At 31.0% G+C, this 20,763-nt stretch overlaps 1 protein-coding gene across 2 annotated transcripts; it reads left to right on the forward strand.

Moving 5' to 3' along the window:
* Positions 1-8,053: 8,053 nt before the first annotated feature.
* Positions 8,054-12,927, forward strand: LOC134261956 (uncharacterized). 2 transcript variants are annotated; one of them, XM_062744336.1, is made up of 7 exons: positions 8,054-8,237; positions 9,831-9,877; positions 10,051-10,099; positions 10,470-10,726; positions 10,950-11,020; positions 11,100-11,455; positions 11,759-12,927. In XM_062744336.1, exons 2-7 carry the CDS (start codon positions 9,841-9,843, stop codon positions 12,609-12,611), a joined length of 1,623 nt encoding a protein of 540 aa, XP_062600320.1. In that variant the 5' UTR covers positions 8,054-8,237; positions 9,831-9,840; the 3' UTR covers positions 12,612-12,927. The 2 variants fall into 2 exon arrangements, with proteins under 2 accessions (XP_062600320.1, XP_062600322.1); XM_062744338.1 differs by lacking the exon at positions 9,831-9,877 and having other exon boundaries at positions 11,759-12,926.
* Positions 12,928-20,763: the final 7,836 nt, after the last annotated feature.

Here is a 20,763-nt window from a genome sequence, read left to right on the forward strand (position 1 = left end):
TTATCTTTTTAAAAATTTTATCATATGAATGTTAAATATTTTTATTTCAATTGTTTTATTTCCGCAGAAACGTCGACTTCAAACTTTCATATCAAATAACCGACCCCCACCCCATACGACCAGTAATAACTCTTTTTGCCGATTATATCTTTAAAATTTTGGCGTCTTTATTTGTGTTAAAAGTAACGATATAAAATATAATTTTGGTTATGATGAAATATTTTATAGTACTTTTCTTTTATTAAAAAAATCCAATGTAACACAAAGTTTTTTTTTCGGATGACAAACCGTGTTTTGCATTATTATATAAGGAATAACCCTCAAAGAAATCGATAATGATTATACGGTAGTGTGTATGTATATACATAATTTGAAGGACATTTTTTATGAAAAAATATTTCTTTCCGCATTGACTCTCTCTAGAATTTAACGTGGAAAAAATTTCCTGTTTTATTTATATAAATTTTTTACCTTTTATTTATCATGTGTATTGCACAAGCCATATCGTGTTCCCACTGTCACATTAAGAACAGTTTGTGTTTATTTATAATTAGTGGTATCAGAAAGCCTTGTCACCTTATTTATAAAATTCTTTCATATCCTGCCAAAGACAACGCTACATTCGATCCACTTTTTTGACTTTCATTGGTAGTATACCATTAGCAAATTATCAATGTTCATTCTAAGATTGAGTCATTTAATGTATTTAGAAATTAAAGAAAAGTATTGGTTTTAACAGAATATCATAATCCCTCCTTAAGCATGTCACGGTAAACTTGTTTAAAGCTAGTGGTAATATATTTGCTTTCCAAGTTGCTAAACAGAATATTAACTGTTCAAAAATCACGTATTCATGCAACGAATGGCTAAGATCTTTAAATGTTTTTTTCTTCCCCTACTTGGAGTGGGGTACAAAGAACCATTTTTTTTTGCTCACTCAGTAATCTACAATTTTTATTTGACCAGTGAAAATAATATTGTAGACGTATTTACAGATTAAATTGTGAAGTGAAAACCATTGAACAAAACTGAGATCTCTTAGGGATAAATAACATAAATAACTTTCAACCAAAAACGTGAAATAGCTTTATGTATTCTAGAGTTTTTCTCATTAGAGAAGAAATATTCAACCTTCTAACAACGTTATAATTGAACAATTCACTAAATTTTCGGGGAAAGTTGAAAAATGTTTGTTTCTTGTTCAATATTTTTTTTATATCCTAATTTATTTTCTGTCATCTTTATGAAAAACTTATGCAGATCATTATCCTGAGTCAAATATCTTATTGAAGACATACATGTTTTTCTTATTCTCTTTCAAATGTAAACAAAATCCAAAAAAATGATGAAAAATTGATGTAAGAAGTTTACAAACAATTCTAAAATATGTTTATTTTTAAGGAGATTTTACAGTTGTATTACTGTTAAAGAAACTAGGAATTAGGCACCTTTTTAGACACTAATAAAACGAGAGAAAAAAACATTTACCAGAAAAAAGAAATTTTATTGAATCAGGAAAGAGTTTTCTCCTCAAATGTCTGCACGAATATTGTCCCAACATATATCATCATTTTCGTCAACTTTGATTATATTGATACCTTGCTGATCCTTTTTTCCCTAAAACGGCATTCTTAAACGCTTTGATTTGGACTTGCTAGTACTTTCCCTGACTTCGTTTTGTGCATATGATACATGTTTAAAAAGACTACCATTTCCGGTTTTATAAAATTAGAATCAAACACTGCAAGTTCTGGGAAAAATGAAGTGTACCTCTGTTATGCGGAAGATAAGAAAGTATGTAAGTGGTATGTATCCTTAACTTATCCTTTTTACTTGATATCTGCTTAAAACATATAGAAACTCCTTAATAATTAAATTTCTATCACAACGTTGAGTTTTCTACTAACCAAAAATAAATCATCAAGTTATCAATTTCATTTCCTGCACATGTAATGCAATCCTGTCCTGTCTTTTCATGAAAATTCTTTAAATTGTTAAACTTATTATTAATAACTCCTAAACTTTGGATTTAAAAACATCAAGCTAATAGTTTTGTCCTTTTATATAAAACAAAACAGTTTACATAATCGGATAGATATAAAATTCTGGATTGCCAAGAAAGAATCCTTTTTGTTCATTTCCAACAAATAAATCAATAGGTACGATTTATCATGTCAGCTCCGCGCCCCTTTATTCAACTAAATTTTTATTGCTGAGAATATTATGATAAGGCTATGTACAGTCAATTTGCCTATATGGATTAAACGCCACTGGCAGCATTTACCAGATAAAAACTCTCTGAGCTCTTCACTGAAACATTTCATGTTTTATGAAAAAAACTCCTAATAATGTTTGTTGATTTTAGAACCGTATTGCTATTTAATTCAAAGGAAAATGGGATTTTTATAATATTGTGGTTTTACCGTTCTCAATTTACAAAATTATATATTTATCAAAATCAAAATTAAAAATTATTTTGTAATATTATTTTATTTAAAAGTTAATGCAACAAACAATTAAATAAATTTGAATTTTTGAATGCTGATAAAAGAAAAACAGAACACACAATATTTTAAAGTTTTATTTGCAAAAATGTAGATATTGTTCCATTTATTGTAAAAAATCCGAAAGACATTGGGGGGGCAACAAGAACTTGGTTACATTTTCAACATTAAAATATTTCTTTTTGAATTCATTTCTACATTGCTTTTACTTATGTAAAGAAAATTACATCTTCAGAGCAAACGCACTGGAATAACCTTATTTCCTTCAGTAACTTTAAAACTTTAATGAGCATATCCTTCAGTAACTTTAAAACTTTAATGAGCATTTTTTTTTCACTTCAAAAACCAAAATAAACACTGCCATATGGAACATGCATACACAAGGCTCGTGTTTCCTTCTCAGTCACATATTTTTCACATAGGTAAACAAAGCAGTTCAGACTCCCATCTTAAGGAATGTCTTGATTTTCTTGGTTCCTTTACTAGCGCTGTCCCATATTTTAAGACAAATGTTCAACAGGAAACACATGTATTTTTATTTACGGATGGGCTGGGTAACAGGTTAGGCCTGCCTGGTATTGTTCTTATACTACTACTTTAAACTTAGGTCTGACGACAAGTTACTTATAAAGATATTTTTGTATCTCTTGGTATTGAATTAAAACATTCTCCTTTTTGACATTCTCTTCTGATATCTATATTGTTTTCAAAATGTTTTTAAAATATAAGTATACCAAAATTGTGATATAGGCCATTCAGATGATTACCCATAAAGGTTATATAAGAAATATGAGCCTTAAGTATCTCCAAATGCCTAGAAAAGAAATCTATTTTTTCTGAGAAAATCGTCTTAGTACCAATGCTTCAGTAACAAATTCTAAAAAAAATATATTTTCGAGGAATATGTCGTCTGACATTGAATTTAATATCATAAATATGTTTAAACATACAAACCTTAGAAAAAGATATTTTAAAAAAAAGGAGAATGTATGCTAGAATTAAAGAAAAATACCCCTTTTTCTGATGATCTTTTTGTACGTTATTGCATGCTTACTATTTGTAGGTAAAATTGGTCATTAACAAGTTTTTTTAAAGCAAAAGAATTTAATACTCAAGCATCTAAAGAGGTGAAAGACATAAAACACTTTGTAAAATAAGCAGTCAGGGATTCGTTACTACTATGTTTAAAACTTTCAGAAAGATATCACGTGAGATCAAAATCAATATTAAAAGTTATTAAGAGATCTGTTATATAATAATTAAAAATTATAAAACAGTCTTAGAAAGACCAGAATGAAGTTTATGAGTATTGTTGATGATTGTTTAAGTGTTATTTTTGGACATTCAGAACTTGACTTTTTGTCATAAGTTGTGATTTTTTCCCGTTGAAAAAATCTCATGAAAATGAATCATGAAAACACTTTTTCTTTCTTAAAAAATATATAATTTAAAAATTTAGTTTAGAACTGTTCAAGATCAGACCCGGGCTTTTTTCTAGTATTGATTGGGTTTCAGGTTAGCTCTCGGTGGTACTATGTAACCTTTTTTAAAGATATTGATAGAAAATGTACATTCATTTATTTGGGTTTTTGATCATTTTATTTAGCCCTAAAATGTGCTATTATGATAAATTTTTATTAAACTTCACCATTTATGGTAAATTTGACTAAATTAAAGTACTAATTATAATTGTTTCAGAAGAATGATTTTTGTAAAATCAAATATACACAGGTCACATAATATAAGCAAGATGGACAAGTTTTTTTTATCTCGATCACATGAATTGGAATTTGCTTTCAAAACCAGTAATTCCAACTTATTACAGATCAAAAGTGTAATTAAGTGTTGATGATATATGTTTTGATGTGTGGGGTATGCCAAAACGTCATTATAAAAATACACAAAAAAAACAGAAATAGCCATGACAGCGGAAGCTGGAGCGATTTTTAAACAAGTGACGAAACTGAGCAAACTGGAGGTTGATTCAAACTCTCTCGATGTAAACGTGAGTGAAATTAAGTCAGACTAATGCAATTCTATCTGAATCAAGTGTGCATCTTTACAATATTATTTTTGGCGATTCATTTTCAAAAGGAAACTACCGTTCACGGTAGCTCAGTCGGTAAAGCGCTCGCTTCGTGATCGGGAGGTCGTGAGTTTGAATCTCGGCCGCGACTGACCTTTGTCGATAAAAATGGATAACAACTGTTCCTTCGCCAAGTGCTCGGCACTTTGAAGTGAAAGTTTTGGGTCCTTCGGATGAGACCTTAAAAACTGAGGCCCCGTGTCAGCCGCAGGCGTTGGCACGATAAAGATCCCTCACTGCTCAATGGCACTGAGTGCCGAGTAAAGGTAAAATTTGAAGCCCTTCACAGGTATACGATGAAGTCTCCATATGAGTGAAATATTCCCGAGAGGGATGTTAAACAATAAACAATAAATCAATCAAAGGAAACTAGGAAGAAAAAGCTACAAAACTCAATATGGCCCCAAGGTCATTTCCGAATATTACTCTACCCAAAGTTGACTTTTCAATATCTGATAAGCTTTCTATTGTTATAAATGCTATTTAAAATCTGAAACGTCTGTTTGAATCTCAACTTGATATATTAAGAACTGATTTAATAAAAAAAAAATGAAAAAATAAGAATACTTCGAGATGTGCTTTCGATAGACATGGATCGAGAGATGCAACGTGTAGACAAGCTCCTGAGAACTTCTCAGTCATTACAAACTCGACTAGAGGGTGTCGAACAATGTAGACAGGCAGTAAACGATCGCGGTACAAATGTATGCTCAGGCGAATAGAATCAATAGACCGTACCGATATTACAGTTACGGCCAGCAGCATTCCGCTTTCAGAAGGCGAGGACCCCTTGCTCAAAGCAAAGGATCTCATTCATTCACTAGGAGAGGAGGTCTCCTCAAACGTACAAGTGATAGCGGCAATGTGGATCCCAAGCAGATTTAATAATCGGTCTGGTCTCATTAAATTCTGCTTAAGGAATAAAGATGAGAAAATACTGGTTCTACAAAACAAAATGAAACTGAAAGACACGGACGAGTACAAAACAGTTTTTATTAAAAGTAGCAAATCCCGTGAAGAACGTCTCATTGAAATGAATGCAAGGACCAAGGATGTTATAGATCACGCCTAAGCTAGTATTGCTCAATAGATGCATTTGGATATTTGTTGATGGACAACAGGACATATTTACATCCCACAAGACTCAGTGATCTATATCAAATAATTTGCTGTGCTGATTTAATGCTAAACAGTCCATTGTAGATACACATAGTATATTTAAAAATCACCTGGAGAAAATAATCAGATATTGACGATTTGTGCTAGGTGACACATTGGTCCATAAGACCTGATGTTTCTATACTAGTGCTGACTTTATATAAATGATTGTTCATTTTTTTTTAACTTAACACGTGTCAGTTTAATAAATAAACACTACTACTGTATAGGATTATTGAAGAAATAAACATTGCACAGGACGACAAAAATGTAAAATTGCTTCATCTAAAGCTTAGAAATAGTTATTTCATTGCAACTACATGTATTAGTAACAAAAGTTCAATAATATTCTTTTTCCCTGTCTTTAAAATACCAAATTACATGATTGCAACAAACTTTTCGACACCATAGGGACTTTGTATTTTGTCGGACAAAACATTAGACTTTAAAAAATGACAGAAATTTCATGTTTTGATGTAGTTATAGAATACATGTGTATATTGTATCTCGAAGTATAACAATATATGCAGTACTGTTGGGGCTTCCCGGAGCTTAAAATGCATTTAAAAAGTAACTTAGTTTAAAATGTAATCAACATTAAAACCAAATAGTGTTTCTTGTATGAAGTTTATTTAATTAGTTTGCGAACTTTTTGATCACCCCTGGTATTTAAAAATCTCGTGGAGAATATAATCCGATACCTGACAATTTACGCTAGTTGACATTTAGGTCCATAGGGCCTGATGTTTCTATACTATTGCTGAATTTATATAAATGATTGTTCATTTTTTTTTTTACTGAACACGTGTCAGTTTAATAAATAAACACTACAACTATATAGGATTATTGAAGAAATCAACATTGCACAGGACGACAAATAAGTTAAGTTGCTTCATCTAAAGCTTATAAATACATGTAGTTATTCCATTGCAAATATGAGAAACAAAAGTTTATTAATATTCTTTTTCCCTGTCTTTAAAATACCTAATTAGATTATTGCAACAAACATTTCGACACCATAGAGACTTTGTATTTTGTCGGACAAAACATTAGACTTTAAAAAATGACGGAAATTTCGGGATTTGATGTAGTGTTTTTGTAAACTTTAAATAAACGGATCAGCTGTGTACCTAGGCAAATCAAGTGAGTGACGTCATTTTTATCCACATAATATGTACCTGTTTCATTTCTTGGCAGAATTGCTATCCAGTTGAGAGCCTGTGCATTCTTTGATAATACATGGATAAGATGAACGCATCCAATTCCTTATTAAGCCATTGTAATGAGGTTGAATTAACATGTTTCGCATAGTAAAACAAAATTTTGTCCCCAAGTCTCATTTCTCCTTGCAAAATAGGAAATTGACAAGACAATGATGTAAATTACTGAAATCACTGTTGATTATTTATAAAAAGACATGTTAATAATGCATAATTAGTTAAACTTTTTGTGGTATGATTTTGAGGATAATTTTATCCATTGTAAATCATGTCAGTCATTGTAGATTCCATTTTCCCATTTAGGGAAGGTCAATTTTACTGCATAAAAATACCATGTTATAGGTTATAGTTTTTTGTACTGTCCTTAACATTTCATAGTTTTCTTAAATTGCAAATTATTGATTATATTACCAAACATCAACCTTATTGTTTATACATCTTAAGAATTGCATCTGTTGAATTCGATCATCCGGTAAAAGTGCAGTGGCAAACATTGAAAACGATGCTTATTGTAGAGTTTAAAGCAACGACATAGCCTACGACTGAATGTCATATTTTCATTAAACTTATTGTATGCGTGACAAATATATATACCTTCAAACTCCGTATCTTTGACACTTTTGGGAAACACCACGATGTTTGTAAACAAAAGGGATTGTGACGGCATTATTTTTTTTATTTTGAAAATATACAAACAATATGTACAATCAAACCATTTATCATATTCTTTGTTTAAATAGTTTACATTCCCTCCCTCTGTATGCGCTTAAGACCTCTTACATTTGCATCAAAACATATTTTCACTTGTCAATCATTTTTATGAAAGTTTATTCATGGACTTGAACATTTCCAGAAAACAAAAAAGACATTTTGAGGAAGTTTATGTTTGACTCATTGTTTGCGTGTAATAACACACAGAAGGAAAATGACAGCTTAAGTTAAAAATAATTTTATTTTCTTTATATGTACTTTTTTATACCAGTCAACTTTGTCATACTTTTAAGACATGTGACTGCACTTCCGAATGCATTCTAGTATAAAAGAGATAACATTTCAATTTTTTTTCAAACAACAAGAATATGAAGCAAAACACTAGGAGGATGAAAGACTAAAAAATCAACCGATTTTAAGAACAGTTTTTGCAAATTCTTGCATGTCCGATTGTTGTAATTCCATTTATCTTGTACTCTCAATACGTACCAGTACAGTTCAAAGATTTTATTTTCCCTCTGACATCGGAATATATTGGATGTTAACGCAGTGTTTGTAGTAAGTATTACATAAAAAATATGGGGATAAAGAACAGTATTTAAGATCAAAAGTCCATAAAAAAATAAAAAATACACATGTAGGAGTAGAGCGAACATGGACCTCCAAAACATCGGAGGTGGGATCAGGTGCAATGGAGGAATGAGCATCCCCTGCCGATTAGACACAGCCGCCGTTTGTTCTTTGTCATGATTGGTATATTCTTAAATCAAATAAAATTGTCATGGAATGTTACATTCATGCATATACACTGTATTCATGCATACATGTATGAAGAAACTCATGAATTCTTAAAAAAATTATTTGTGTGCGTAAAGTTTAAAGCAGATTAATAAGAAATTCACATTTTAAATTTATAAAATCGTTTTGAAAGCTGAGCTTTTGATTAATAGAATACATGGGTACATGTATATTGTATCTCGAAGTATAACAATATAACTTCATGTATTATAAGATTTTTTTTACTTCTTTAAATAACGATCTACGCATAAAATGTTGTTTCTTCAAATTAAATTTGCTGTTTTTCACAATTTAACATGATAAAGTTTCCGTGCTGAACAAAATTTTACATTTTGTATTGATATGATTGAATTAAAAATTGTATTAAAATCAATAATAACTTCCATCTTTTGAACTTTTGGAATATAAAGATGTCCCTCAAACAACCATGTATCTTGTAATATATATGCATCATAGAGCAGACAGATCGAGAAAAATAGAGGCTCACTAAGAGAGGAAAAATGGGATGTAGAGATAAGTAGGCCGATAGGCAAACAGATGGAGAGAAATACAGACGGAGACAGATAGGCAGAAAGAAAGAACAAAGAAGGAGAACCATAACTTTTTAATCATCTGATTCTTAATGTATGCATGTATGTCTGATAATGTATCGATACGTTTCTTACAGCAATGCAATGTATTTATTGAATGAAGTACATTTTAAAGGCACCATCTTCCGGTTTTCCCAAATCTCCTTGAGAGAAAGAGTGTCATATCTCTTCAAAAGATGTTTTATTTACTGTATTTAAAAATTGAACTGCGAATCATTAGTTGTTCAATAAAAAAAACATATCTTTGAAGTGGAATTAAGAAAAATAATTTTCATACTTTGAATGATCCTGATATTTTTTGTTCTTAATAACTCAGTAGCAATTAAGCATATATTTAAGAATCAACCTATATTTTTCCTCCTTAATCCCATGGAAATTGGTCATTAGATTTTTGTTTATTTATTTATACTATTTTTTTTTTTGCAATCCCACTTTTGTGATATCACAATTTTTGCGTGAGCTAGAGTGATGAAGTAAAATAACGTTGATTCCTATATTGAAAAGGTAAAACATTGATAGTGATGTATAAAATATGGGATTACAAGAATCTTTCATGATTTGTGATTTGATATATACGATTGATATGATTTTTATCCAAGTCGTTGAGTTTTTTAAATCCCCTCTCCAAGGCTTTGGGGAAAAACACAACTCGTTGAAAAAAAAAATCATATCCAACCAAAATTTAAAGAGCAATCCAATGTATATTTAGAAATGGTTGAAATAGTGTACTTCATGGTCAATTAATATGATTTCTTTTTTTAAGGGAATACATCATGGCAGGGGTTGTTACACGTCGTCAAGCTGAAACATGTAAATAAACGATTAATAGTAATTTAACTGATATATGGATATATGTATATATATGAATAAAATCTCATTGATGTTTGTTAGTTTTCTATGTCACTACTTAAATAACAAAAGAATTGATATTAAGCTGAATGTTTGTTTCATTCAAGCCATAAAAAAATTAAATTGCAATGTAGCTACTTCACTGATTTCTCCAGTTCCACGAAAACGAACTCGATTTAAAAGGTATTCCTTTTTTCACAAGGATATAATTTAGTCGATTTATTGAAGGTTTCTTAATGATTCACAAAAATAAATGTAGTTGGACCTTATTCGTCCGAACGCATGTGTTCCGGGACATTTTACATGTATGATTAATAAAACAAAACATTTGTTTATATACATTACATAAAAATAAATGTTCCCCCACATAGTTCGACCCGAAAATGAAGCGTTATGATTATCCTGACTTCATTCTACACATAAACTGTATTTTTGATAAAATTTAAGATGGTGTATAATTCTTTTTCTAAATCGAACTGCTTAAAATAATTTTAGCTTTAAAAGTAACCATTTGTTTCTTGAAAATAATTACGTACAATTTGGAATTTTGTAGCCCAAGTTCAACAAATGCACATTCATACAAAATGCAGCTTTTCCATATCACTTTTGAATTCGGCCCATCTGAGCTTAACCTTTTCAAACTAATTTCCGAGGAATTATACTATGTTTGGAAAGAAACATATGAAACGGTGAAAGAAGTCCAAGAACCGATTGAAGGATTATTCCTAATCACTGAAGATGGCGAAAACGTTAAGGACCTGTGTTTGAAATTATTCAAATTTTCTCCAGAAACAACAGACGTCCAAATATGTATGTTTAATTTTCAGAGAATACAAAGTTCAAAAATGTATTCATAAATATATATTTTAGAGTATAAGCGATGTTTGACGTCACAATATGAATGTTGATTTTGGATACATTTGTAACTAAGCACTATGAAATCAAACACTTAAAGATCGAAAATGAAACCGATAGAGTTTATTTCGGTTTTGTGATTATTTTGTTATATATATATACAAATGTATAATTTTAGGCGAAAAAGTAGGGATCACAAGAAATGCTGTGGTTATTTGTCATCTAGGAAAATCGTTTTGGAAGGAAGAGGTAAGCTGTTTTTATTCTTTTGACATTCTTGCAGGTTCTTCTGTCTTTTGTCTTTTATTGACAATTAGGAATTTTACAGATTCCGTTAGATGCCCTACAATCATTGATTAAAGATGTCGAGAAATCAATGCTGTTCTTCCTCGTTGAATCAGAAGTCGACATTGAACGGAAAATCAAGCTGGTCAAAAGAGAGTCCTTCAGCTTTGCGTCACATGTGCTTGACGCCAACAGTGAAAAGAGCATCATATATGAAAAATGTTATGCAGGTCTCGAGAAAGACCTTGCAGATTGCATCTGTGCCTTAAAGATGAAGACAAATACAAGACAATTAAGTGGCTTCCTTAGGCAGATTGAAAAATTGCAAGAAAGGTTACTTACCCGGAAGTCACGTGACTCCTCAAATCTTACAAAGGAATGTATCAGAAACATAAAAGAGTAAGTACGTTCATCCATATTTAAGACTGGTGCTCACTTCACTGTTATATTATTATTGCAATTTAAATATAATGTCCAACTGCATTGTATGTTTATAAAACATTTCTTGAATATTTTTTGCAAAGTTTATGATCTATCATTCGTTTCAATTTTGTTATGTTAACATTTCACATTTTTTTCTAATATATTTACATAGTATTGCATATTTTGTTAGAACAAAAAACCCCAATGTCATTTAATAGGATTTCTGTCATAGTTTTTGACATATCTGTTTCGACTAGATGAATACAAAATTTGTTTTAGTGCAAAGAAACATGGGGTAGTTGGATACAGATTATGTGGTAAAACCTTGCTCATCTTTGAACGCCAACAGCCATTAAACGACCAAAGCAGGAGATCAATAACGAGCCATTTCCAAGGTGATGTCAAATTTCTACAACTGAAACGGGCCTTCACTCCCCAATGCGCGATAAGATGTGGCGGTGAAATCATAAATAAAAGAATAGAAAAACGGGGCAGCTTGGGCATGTTTGGACAAATTACAAACTCCATGAATCAGGACGACTCATTTTCTTCCATTATTGCAATAGCATCTGGTCATCTTTACAATGAAGGGGATTTAGCAGAAGTTCAACAACATGGGGAAGATAAATCGATCGGCCTCTGCATTTGGCCAAATGGGGATACGCTGGGAAATGGAAGATTACATGACATTTCTGTCATAAAGATATATAAGTCTGTATTGCCATTGCTATCAAAAACCGTTGAAGAACTAAATGAAAATGTGTACGTCTACGGACAACCACTTTCTACCCTCGCCGACAGGCTAGTATTCAAGTTCGGTGCCGCCACTGCTAAAACAAAAGGGTACGTCAAAAAAGTCAGTGACTTCGAAGTATTTGACGGGGATGTTATGGTGATCTCGCCACGTATTGGTTTCGAAAAGTTCTCCAACAAGGGAGATAGTGGATCCGTAGTGTTGACAAGAATTGAAAACCGTCTGTATGCCGTTGGTATCGTTTTTGGTGGTGATTTAGATCTTTCTATTGCAGAATGTCTTAGTGCGAAAAAAGAGACAATTGCAGCAAGTCTGAAAAATGCACTCAATCGTTTCACTAGATCAACCAAAAGATCAATAACTTTTGATAAAATTTGACACAGTTTACACGTCGTCGGTAAAATTCAAGTTAAATCTGCATAAATGGTCGCAATTAAGAAACATAAAAAGACATACAGTTATTTACTAAAGAATTATTTGAGCTCTACTTCATTTGTTTTGCTTCCTTTATATTTTACTGTATACTTTTTTATAATGTTATAATTTGTTTAACAATGTCTTATAAAACATGTATTTTTAAGAAGAAAATGGTGTCTATACAATACTTAATAAAGTCTATCTTATTTTCTCAGTATAAAATTGTTCAATGATAATTTATTTGACATAGGCTGATCTACAATAAACTTGATTGGCAAATGGGTTTACTTGGTGTTTTAAGTAGCTAAAAAGTAAATTACAGAGTTACCATTTAAATTACTTTATAAATGTAGAAGGCCAAAAATGTTTCTATCCCTCCGAAGGACTTGGATTTTTCGTTCTAAGCAATGAATTATATCCTAGATCCATAGAAAAATATAGTATATTAGATAAATATTGCATGTAATTGAGTGTGACATTGCAAATTTTCACCCCGGGAAAATCAATGTCAATCAAGGCGCAGCCGAGGTTGACAATGGTTTTCGAGGGTTGAAAATTTTCAATGTTACTCTCAACTACATGCAATATTTATATAATTTACTACATGTGAAAATTAGCGACATCAATCAACCAAACTTGTAAGAGATTTATTAGGACCCAATTAACCGATCAAAACTCATCATCAAAAAGACTAAAGAACAGTCATTACGTAACCCTACAGTACTGGTTACTAAATTTAACCCTTGCGTTAAAGGACTGAAAAAACGAATTCTAAAATATTGGAACACCATTCTTAGAAATCCAGAATGCAAAACTTTATTTAATTCTCAACCAATCATTGCTTACAGCAAACATAAGAATATAGGTGACGAGATAATCCGGTCTCACCTAAAACAAACACCATGATTTATGTCCGTGACCCCTGATGAGGCTTCTTAATAGCCGAAACACTCTACAACTACTTGCATAATTCAAATCAGATATTAATCTGCTCTATGCAAAAAACATATCTACTTAAAGTGTGGTTTGGAGTGTCGGGTACTAATAAATCTCTTACAAGTTTGGTTGATTGATGTCGCTAATTTTCACACTGTTAGGCTGGAGGGCGTGGTTTCATTATTCAGCGAGTAATAGTGTTTTTTTTTTTAAATGTTTCTAGACCAATCAGATTCAATTAATTTACATAAAAGTAAGATATTGTTGATTATTGGTCGATTTTTCCTGCAGATATGGATGACTGTACATTTCTTTTGATAGAATTCGATTTACCATTTTAGTGACTTCAAATCTAGCTCGGCGTCAAATAGTTTGGCATCTGCTATAGAGTTGATATTTCGGTAAAGCAAGTAGTCATCGGCAAATAATTTCACGTCTAATGATGACGATACATGTACTGCAGTGAGTCATTGATAAAGGTGCATACGAGTAATGGTCCTATCACAATCCCCTGGATGACCCCGGAAATGACATCAGTTCTTCATTTTTCTCCATCAAAATTTACCAAAAATTATAATTCTTATTCAATTAAATCCCAAAACAAAATATTTCACAAAAGTAGAAGGATTCATTTGTTTATTATTGGTATAAGCAATACAACCTTGTTGAAGCATTGAAGAGTAAAATGATCGAAGTTGATGATGAATTTGGTGAACTATAAGGTGATAAAACGAAGAGTATTCCCGTTCAGAAGTCCTTTTAAAGACACAGATCAGGATCACAGCAAACATATGCACTAAAATATCGGAGATGGAATCAGGTGCCCTAGAGGCGAAACCTTCCCATGCCGACTGGACCAACCCGTTTATTGGCGTAATCGGGAAATATGTGAGATAATAGTAGACTATTACTTGGCTATACAATTAGTATGGGAAACGTCACTCGGTCGATAACTTGATTAATTATATATTTGCTGGAATGGTCCTAGTAGCAACCATGAAACTTAGATAATAATTTATTAGTGTTAATGAAATATGGGTATTAAGTAAAAATAGAAATAAAAAAGAAAAGAACTAGAAACGATCTCCTTGCGAGCATTATATATATTTGCTGGAATGGTCCTAGTAGCAACCATGAAACTTAGGTAATAATTTAGTAGTGTTAATGAAATGTGGGTATTAAGTAAAAATAGAAATAAAAAAGAAAAAGAACTAGAAACGATCTCGTTGCGAGCAACGAGAGGTCTTCCGTCCGATTCCGGAAAATATTCCGTGTAAAATTGAGCTGAAATGTGGATAAAAAAAAAATTGACATACATGCGATGGAACCTGGGTGTAAGCGTGAAAATCCAAAAACCTATCCATTACGCTATTTGTAGCTCTGCTCTTAATTTACTTGTTTATACATCTACAAGAGTACATCAGTCTTAAAATTATGAAAAGTGGGTCACTATTCATAATATTGAGCCATACGCCGCGAATAAATATTCGCGTCTTTTCTTTGTAGTGTTCTTTTAAATAAGTGTGATTGCTGCAATGAGATAAGAAAATAGAACGTTCGTATCTCCTATATCTTATTTCGAGGATTAGTAAATATATTCAACACATTGTACACATTACATATCGTATCTAGCCAAGTAACACTAAAGCAGTAAAACGGCGATTAAGTTTGAGTTTGACACAAAATTGCAACGTAACTACTACGCGACAATCCAAGTAGTCTTTTACATTACATTTATCCTTATGTTAGTTTTGTTTAAGCAATCGATCGCGATCGACTGCCTTTATAAACCCCGACTTGCGAAATGGTGGAGTTGACAGAGACAGCCGCCATTTTGGACACGCTTCAGACTTTTAAATGTTTATATCTAGAGTTGTGATTTACCAATATTTAAATAAATTATATATTTTGCCTTTTCAGAAGTGTCACTATTAGCATTCCAAAAAGATATGAAAAATATTGAAAAACAAAAAAGTTAGAAAATATGATTTTTTTTAATTTGCATGTCGTAACGACCGGAAGTATTGACGAAGAAAAAATGTCGCGTCCTGGAAAGTGAATATCATGATCTCTAATCCCTGAAAGTTTCACATCGATATCCTTTACCGTTCTTGAGATTAACCGTGGACAAAATGTCATTTTAAAATCAGGAAAAGTCCCGTAACTTGGCAAAAGGAAATTTCCAACAAATTGCTAAGATAGATCAAGTTCATGTTACGAGACATCTCTTCTGATAATTTCATGTAATTCTATCCCGTAGTCTTTGAGAAATCGCGTGCACAAAATTAGAAAGTCAAAAAAATAATAAGAACAATAATAATAAGAAGAAGAAACAATAGAATAACTATGAGGTCTTCCGTGAAGACGGAAGACCTTAATGAAAAGCAAAAATTCTCAATATCAAAACAAAATGATTGGAAACAAAAAAGGAAATACAACTATAAATTATAAAAGGAAAAATGTAAAAAAGATTTTTTTTTTTTAAGTGAATTTTAAATTTAAAAAAAAAAACGGAAAGTAACATACGAAATTAAGATATGCCCGGTACACTTTAATTTATAGCGATTTGGAATATATGGAGTACCGATGATCAAGAGAAAGTCTTTGTTACGAAAGTAGGAGTTATGGTTCATGGGCCTATTAAACCTGGTCTGGGAGAAAACAACTTCATTTGGTTTATTATCGAAATAAATCACTAATGTTACAAGTTGTCAGATATCTTTAAAATATAAAATAATATAAACTGTGTATATGCCTTTAGAAATAGTCCTAAAATGGAAAACATGTAATAAATGTACCAGCGGCAATCTGTAAGGATAACTAGCCTTAATTTAATAACATTGCAAATTTCACAACTAAACATTATATATTAAGATAATGTAAATAATAATAAATCTTAAAAATGAATCCCACGTTTGAAAATTAACGATTATCATAACATGACAAAAATATTTTTAAAGAAATCATTTATGGTAAATTCGTGAGTTCTCATATAAAAATGACAAAACAACAAAACTACAAAGGTATTCTAGGCTGTCTCAGTTTATAAAAAATATACCAGCTATCTGTCTTATATCTATCAGTACACCAAGTATTTAATTCTTAGGAATCAAGACAACCCTATTTATATATATATATAGAATATTGAGGCGATGTCCTTCAAACCTTCATTCAGTTGATTTATTGCCAATGATTTGTAGTTCCGTCTATCGACAGGTTTTTTGGAAGAGAGAAATGGTTGGTGATATCCTGCTAAGAAGGACTTATTGTTAACAGAATCTGCCTCTGAGGATGACAATACATCAAGCAGATATTTAATTAAAATATTATTTTAAATCAATTTTTTTTACTTTCCTCTCATGATATCATGAGGAAAACAAAGAATTTTAGTATCTTTATAATTTCATAGTACTCTTTTTTCATCATGATACTGTAAATGAGTTTCCGTTTGTTTTATCTCCTTCACTACATGTAGGGTGTTAGAAAAATCATTTAACATTTTTCTTCTATTCTCAAAATAAAAAACGATTAGACGAAAAAATGAAATATATGGAGATAATGAACAGTATTCAAGCTCAAATTCCATAAAACAATACAAAACAGGAGCAAAGCAAACACGGACTTCTAGAACATCAGATGTGGGGTCAGGTGCCATGGGGAAATGAGCATCCTCTGCCCTCCGGTCACACCTGCTGTGTGCTCCTTGCCAAGATCAGGAATTACAAGGTGAAATCTGTATTTAATTTGATGTATAAATTATGGACTAACAATTAGTTTGAAAGAAGTCAGTCAAAATTTGACTTAATAAAAAATTGTATTTGCTGGCAAGGTCATTGTAACGAAAATTCTTTTGAGGATAATATTAACTCCGATAACTGAGATATATAAACTCCGTATGCAGGTGATGAAGGTATATTGCTGCATAATTTAGAGAAGTTGACGATTGAAAAGTTAAAGTTATCACGTTTATCATAGAGCTTGGTTGTATGAATATAATTAACGCCTTTTTCAAGTAAAAATCCAAATATGAAGCAATGTGTTTGTCTCTGTGATATCTTGTATGTCACGCCCACATGGATGTATCGTATAGACATAAGAATGGAAATCACTATTATTAAACGACAATACGTCGTCGATACCGCTAAATATCAAATAGAAAGCCAGAGCAATTGTTTTCTTCTTTTCATATGTAATATTTTGGACAAATTCTTCTTCATATGAATACAAAAATAGGCCTGCTAAAACAGGAAGTAATTGACCCAAACCTACTTAAAGAAATCCCATTATCTTGTTGAAAGACCTTGTCTCCAAATACCACATTGACAACCTAGGTACATTTACAACTTTCATATTTATTGAAAAAAAACTGCTGTCAATGATATCAAAAAACCTGATCTAAAAGCTTCTTCTAGTATAAACTTAAAAATGTTGTTTTTAGAAGTAGAATTACATGAAATGTATAACACATCTTTAGGACTAGGTTATCTGGCCCCTTATTTGATGTAAAAATAATATAAAAACCGTGACTATTGTTTAAAACTTAAGCCAGAAAACTTTAAAAGTCATATTTGGGATACATTTGATAGAGATTTTTACACACTGCGAAAATTGTAGTTCTAATAATTCTTTTATAAATCTTTCAACATGGAAACAAGAATCTGAAATGAGTACGTATGTGTTAATTTTCCTTTAGATACTTTTAAAGTATTTATTTTTTTTTTTAAGAAATTTACGTTTTAATTTGAAAACAATGAAATTAAAATTGAATATGCAATGTTAACAGGAAAATACATATGCAAACACTAAGATAATATGTTGAAAAAAACAAAAACTAAACACATCAAATGACAACGAAACTTTCGAACTTATACGGTAAAAACACACGAAAAATAATCTTAAAATTTAAAATCTTGGACAAAATATAATGTATTTAACAAAACCCACCTTCACCTAAATTAAAATTCAAATTCACTTCTTTGCAAAACATACTTATATAGAATTCAGTTGCTGATAAATCTATTGACGTGTTAATGTCCATGAGTCAACATCTTTTAATTGAACTATCTATTGATAAATTGCACAATATCTTTCTTTTGAATATGTCGTATATCTGCATGTCAAAATTAATGAAATGAATACAAGGTAGTCTCCTTCATTGATTGATTCGGCCTCAGAAATAATGTATTGATAGACTTTTCAATAAACCAGTATTTACAGTGATCGGTAACAGTGCATGTCAAATTTGAGTTACGTGAGTCCTCTATCATTATTCAAATAGGTGTTTCAATGGGGTAAATCGATCTTTCTGACAATTTTGTTTTTCGTATGGGAAGATAAATATTTAATTATGTTATGGGTTTATGACACATACTGCACATCATTGATTTTTTTTACCTTTTTCCCCAAAATAATGTTAACGGTCAATGCCTCTTTAAAGTCGATTTTTGTTGTCTTTCCTCATGTTCCTCATTTTAAAAAGTTGTGTATCTACTTGGAAAGTCTCAATATACTAAAAATGAAAATGTGCGTTTTTTTTTTACTATTCTAGCGTTCTCCTCTAAGTTTGCCATCATCATATTGATTATAAATTTCTCCTCTTTTGTCGGCATTCACTATTTATTTTGATGACATAGAGTATGGCATTACCTGATTTCATGATTACAATAAAAACAACTCTTCTCAAATTAATATAATATTTTATGCTCCATCGACCGTCTGATTTGGAAACTGAGGCAACCCTAACTAGGATAAATCGTTATTCTCTTTTTTTTTTTGATTGTCAGTTTGAAACGCCATTGCACAAAAAATTTCCCACACAATTTACGGTGATCGTACTTGCATTTCATTATACACCCACTTGAAAAACGAGAGAGTATACATGTATAGTAATCGGGATGCCCGTCCGTCGTTCCGACTGTCCGTACTTACACTTTAAGGGATATTCTCATCTGCAACTTCGCCTTACATGACTCCAATTAGTGACAAAATTATTCAACGCTGTTTCAGTAAACCATAAACCTGTTTTATATATAACTTGGGAAAACTATTAATATTCTTGAGGCTTCAAACCTGAATTCTATTAAATAAGTCCTTTATCGGCATGTTATTTTTTGTGGAAGAGAGGTATACAGCTGAGGGCGAGATTTGTCTAGTACTGATGAATTCGTGTTCATTGGATTTAATAAAAATTGTATTCAAGAGTAAACAATTTTTAAGAACATTGCTCTTGATGACTTATGAATTTTTCTGTATTTATTTTTTGAAGAAAAAATGTTTTATACCAAATAGTCTGCGTACACAAGCTTTCCTTATGTAATCTACTTTTTAACCAACTATAAAAACTCTATCTTGAGTTCTACATTTCCTTTTAAGCAAGACTTCAAATTATTTATTGATTTTTTTTTTGCTTTTTTCAAATGAGTTTTGAATAATTTGGTTGAGAGGGAGAATAATTAGCTGGTCGATAAGGAATTGGTAGAAAAAGTGCTCACTGACGTTGGTTTGGAGTTTATTCAGCGAAAAAGAATAATTATAAACAAATAACATGACAAATTGTGAGTAAGGAGAGTGCTGTTTCATTATTGCATTTAGCCAATACATTCGTTTTGACATTAAATCAGGTCCTCGGGACAATTTCATAATATCCGAACATCTCAACTACATTAAATCTATTTCTTATATAGTCGAGTGAGAAAATGTTTCAGTTATAGCAGAGATAATTAGCAGTATTAAGAGTGTACTTAAATTCAAAATGACCATAAAGATGATTCTTTTTATACAAACAGATTTTAGAAAATAAAAAATAAAATGTTCGCAGAACCTCTTTCGTGTAGTGGAAATATTTCATGGTTTTAAACGATTTCAAAAATAAATGTCAACATTTGGCAAAAACTTTTAACGGTAGGAATAATTTTACTTTTTTCAATACTGAGTATTCATTTATGTATTTGCGTCGATATTAAATAAAATATTCTCAAAACCTTCGTTTTTGGAATACAAATATTTAATTTTTTTGAAATTCAAAAATAAATTTCAAAATCAGACAAAAGCTTTTAAAGGTAAAGATAATTTTAATTTTTCAATATTTATTTATGTATTTAACAATTTGAATATCTAAACTAGACAAATAGAGAAAAGCAAAGTGTCATTGAACACATTGTTTCAATTTGTGAGAATA

This window comes from Saccostrea cucullata, unplaced genomic scaffold, assembly GCF_032062105.1.
Source record: "Saccostrea cucullata isolate Sc308-1 unplaced genomic scaffold, CSIRO_AGI_Scuc_v1 ctg1676, whole genome shotgun sequence".
Classification (NCBI taxonomy): domain Eukaryota; kingdom Metazoa; phylum Mollusca; class Bivalvia; order Ostreida; family Ostreidae; genus Saccostrea; species Saccostrea cuccullata.

Excerpts from the sequence above, each read along its gene's own strand:
- LOC134261956 (XM_062744336.1), top strand. The coding sequence starts at position 9,841 with ATGGCAGGGGTTGTTACACGTCGTCAAGCTGAAACAT. Across the intron at positions 10,100-10,469 it reads AAACGAACTCGATTTAAAAG|CCCAAGTTCAACAAATGCAC; the intron begins GTATTCCTTTTT and ends GGAATTTTGTAG. Across the intron at positions 11,021-11,099 it reads AATCGTTTTGGAAGGAAGAG|ATTCCGTTAGATGCCCTACA; the intron begins GTAAGCTGTTTT and ends GGAATTTTACAG.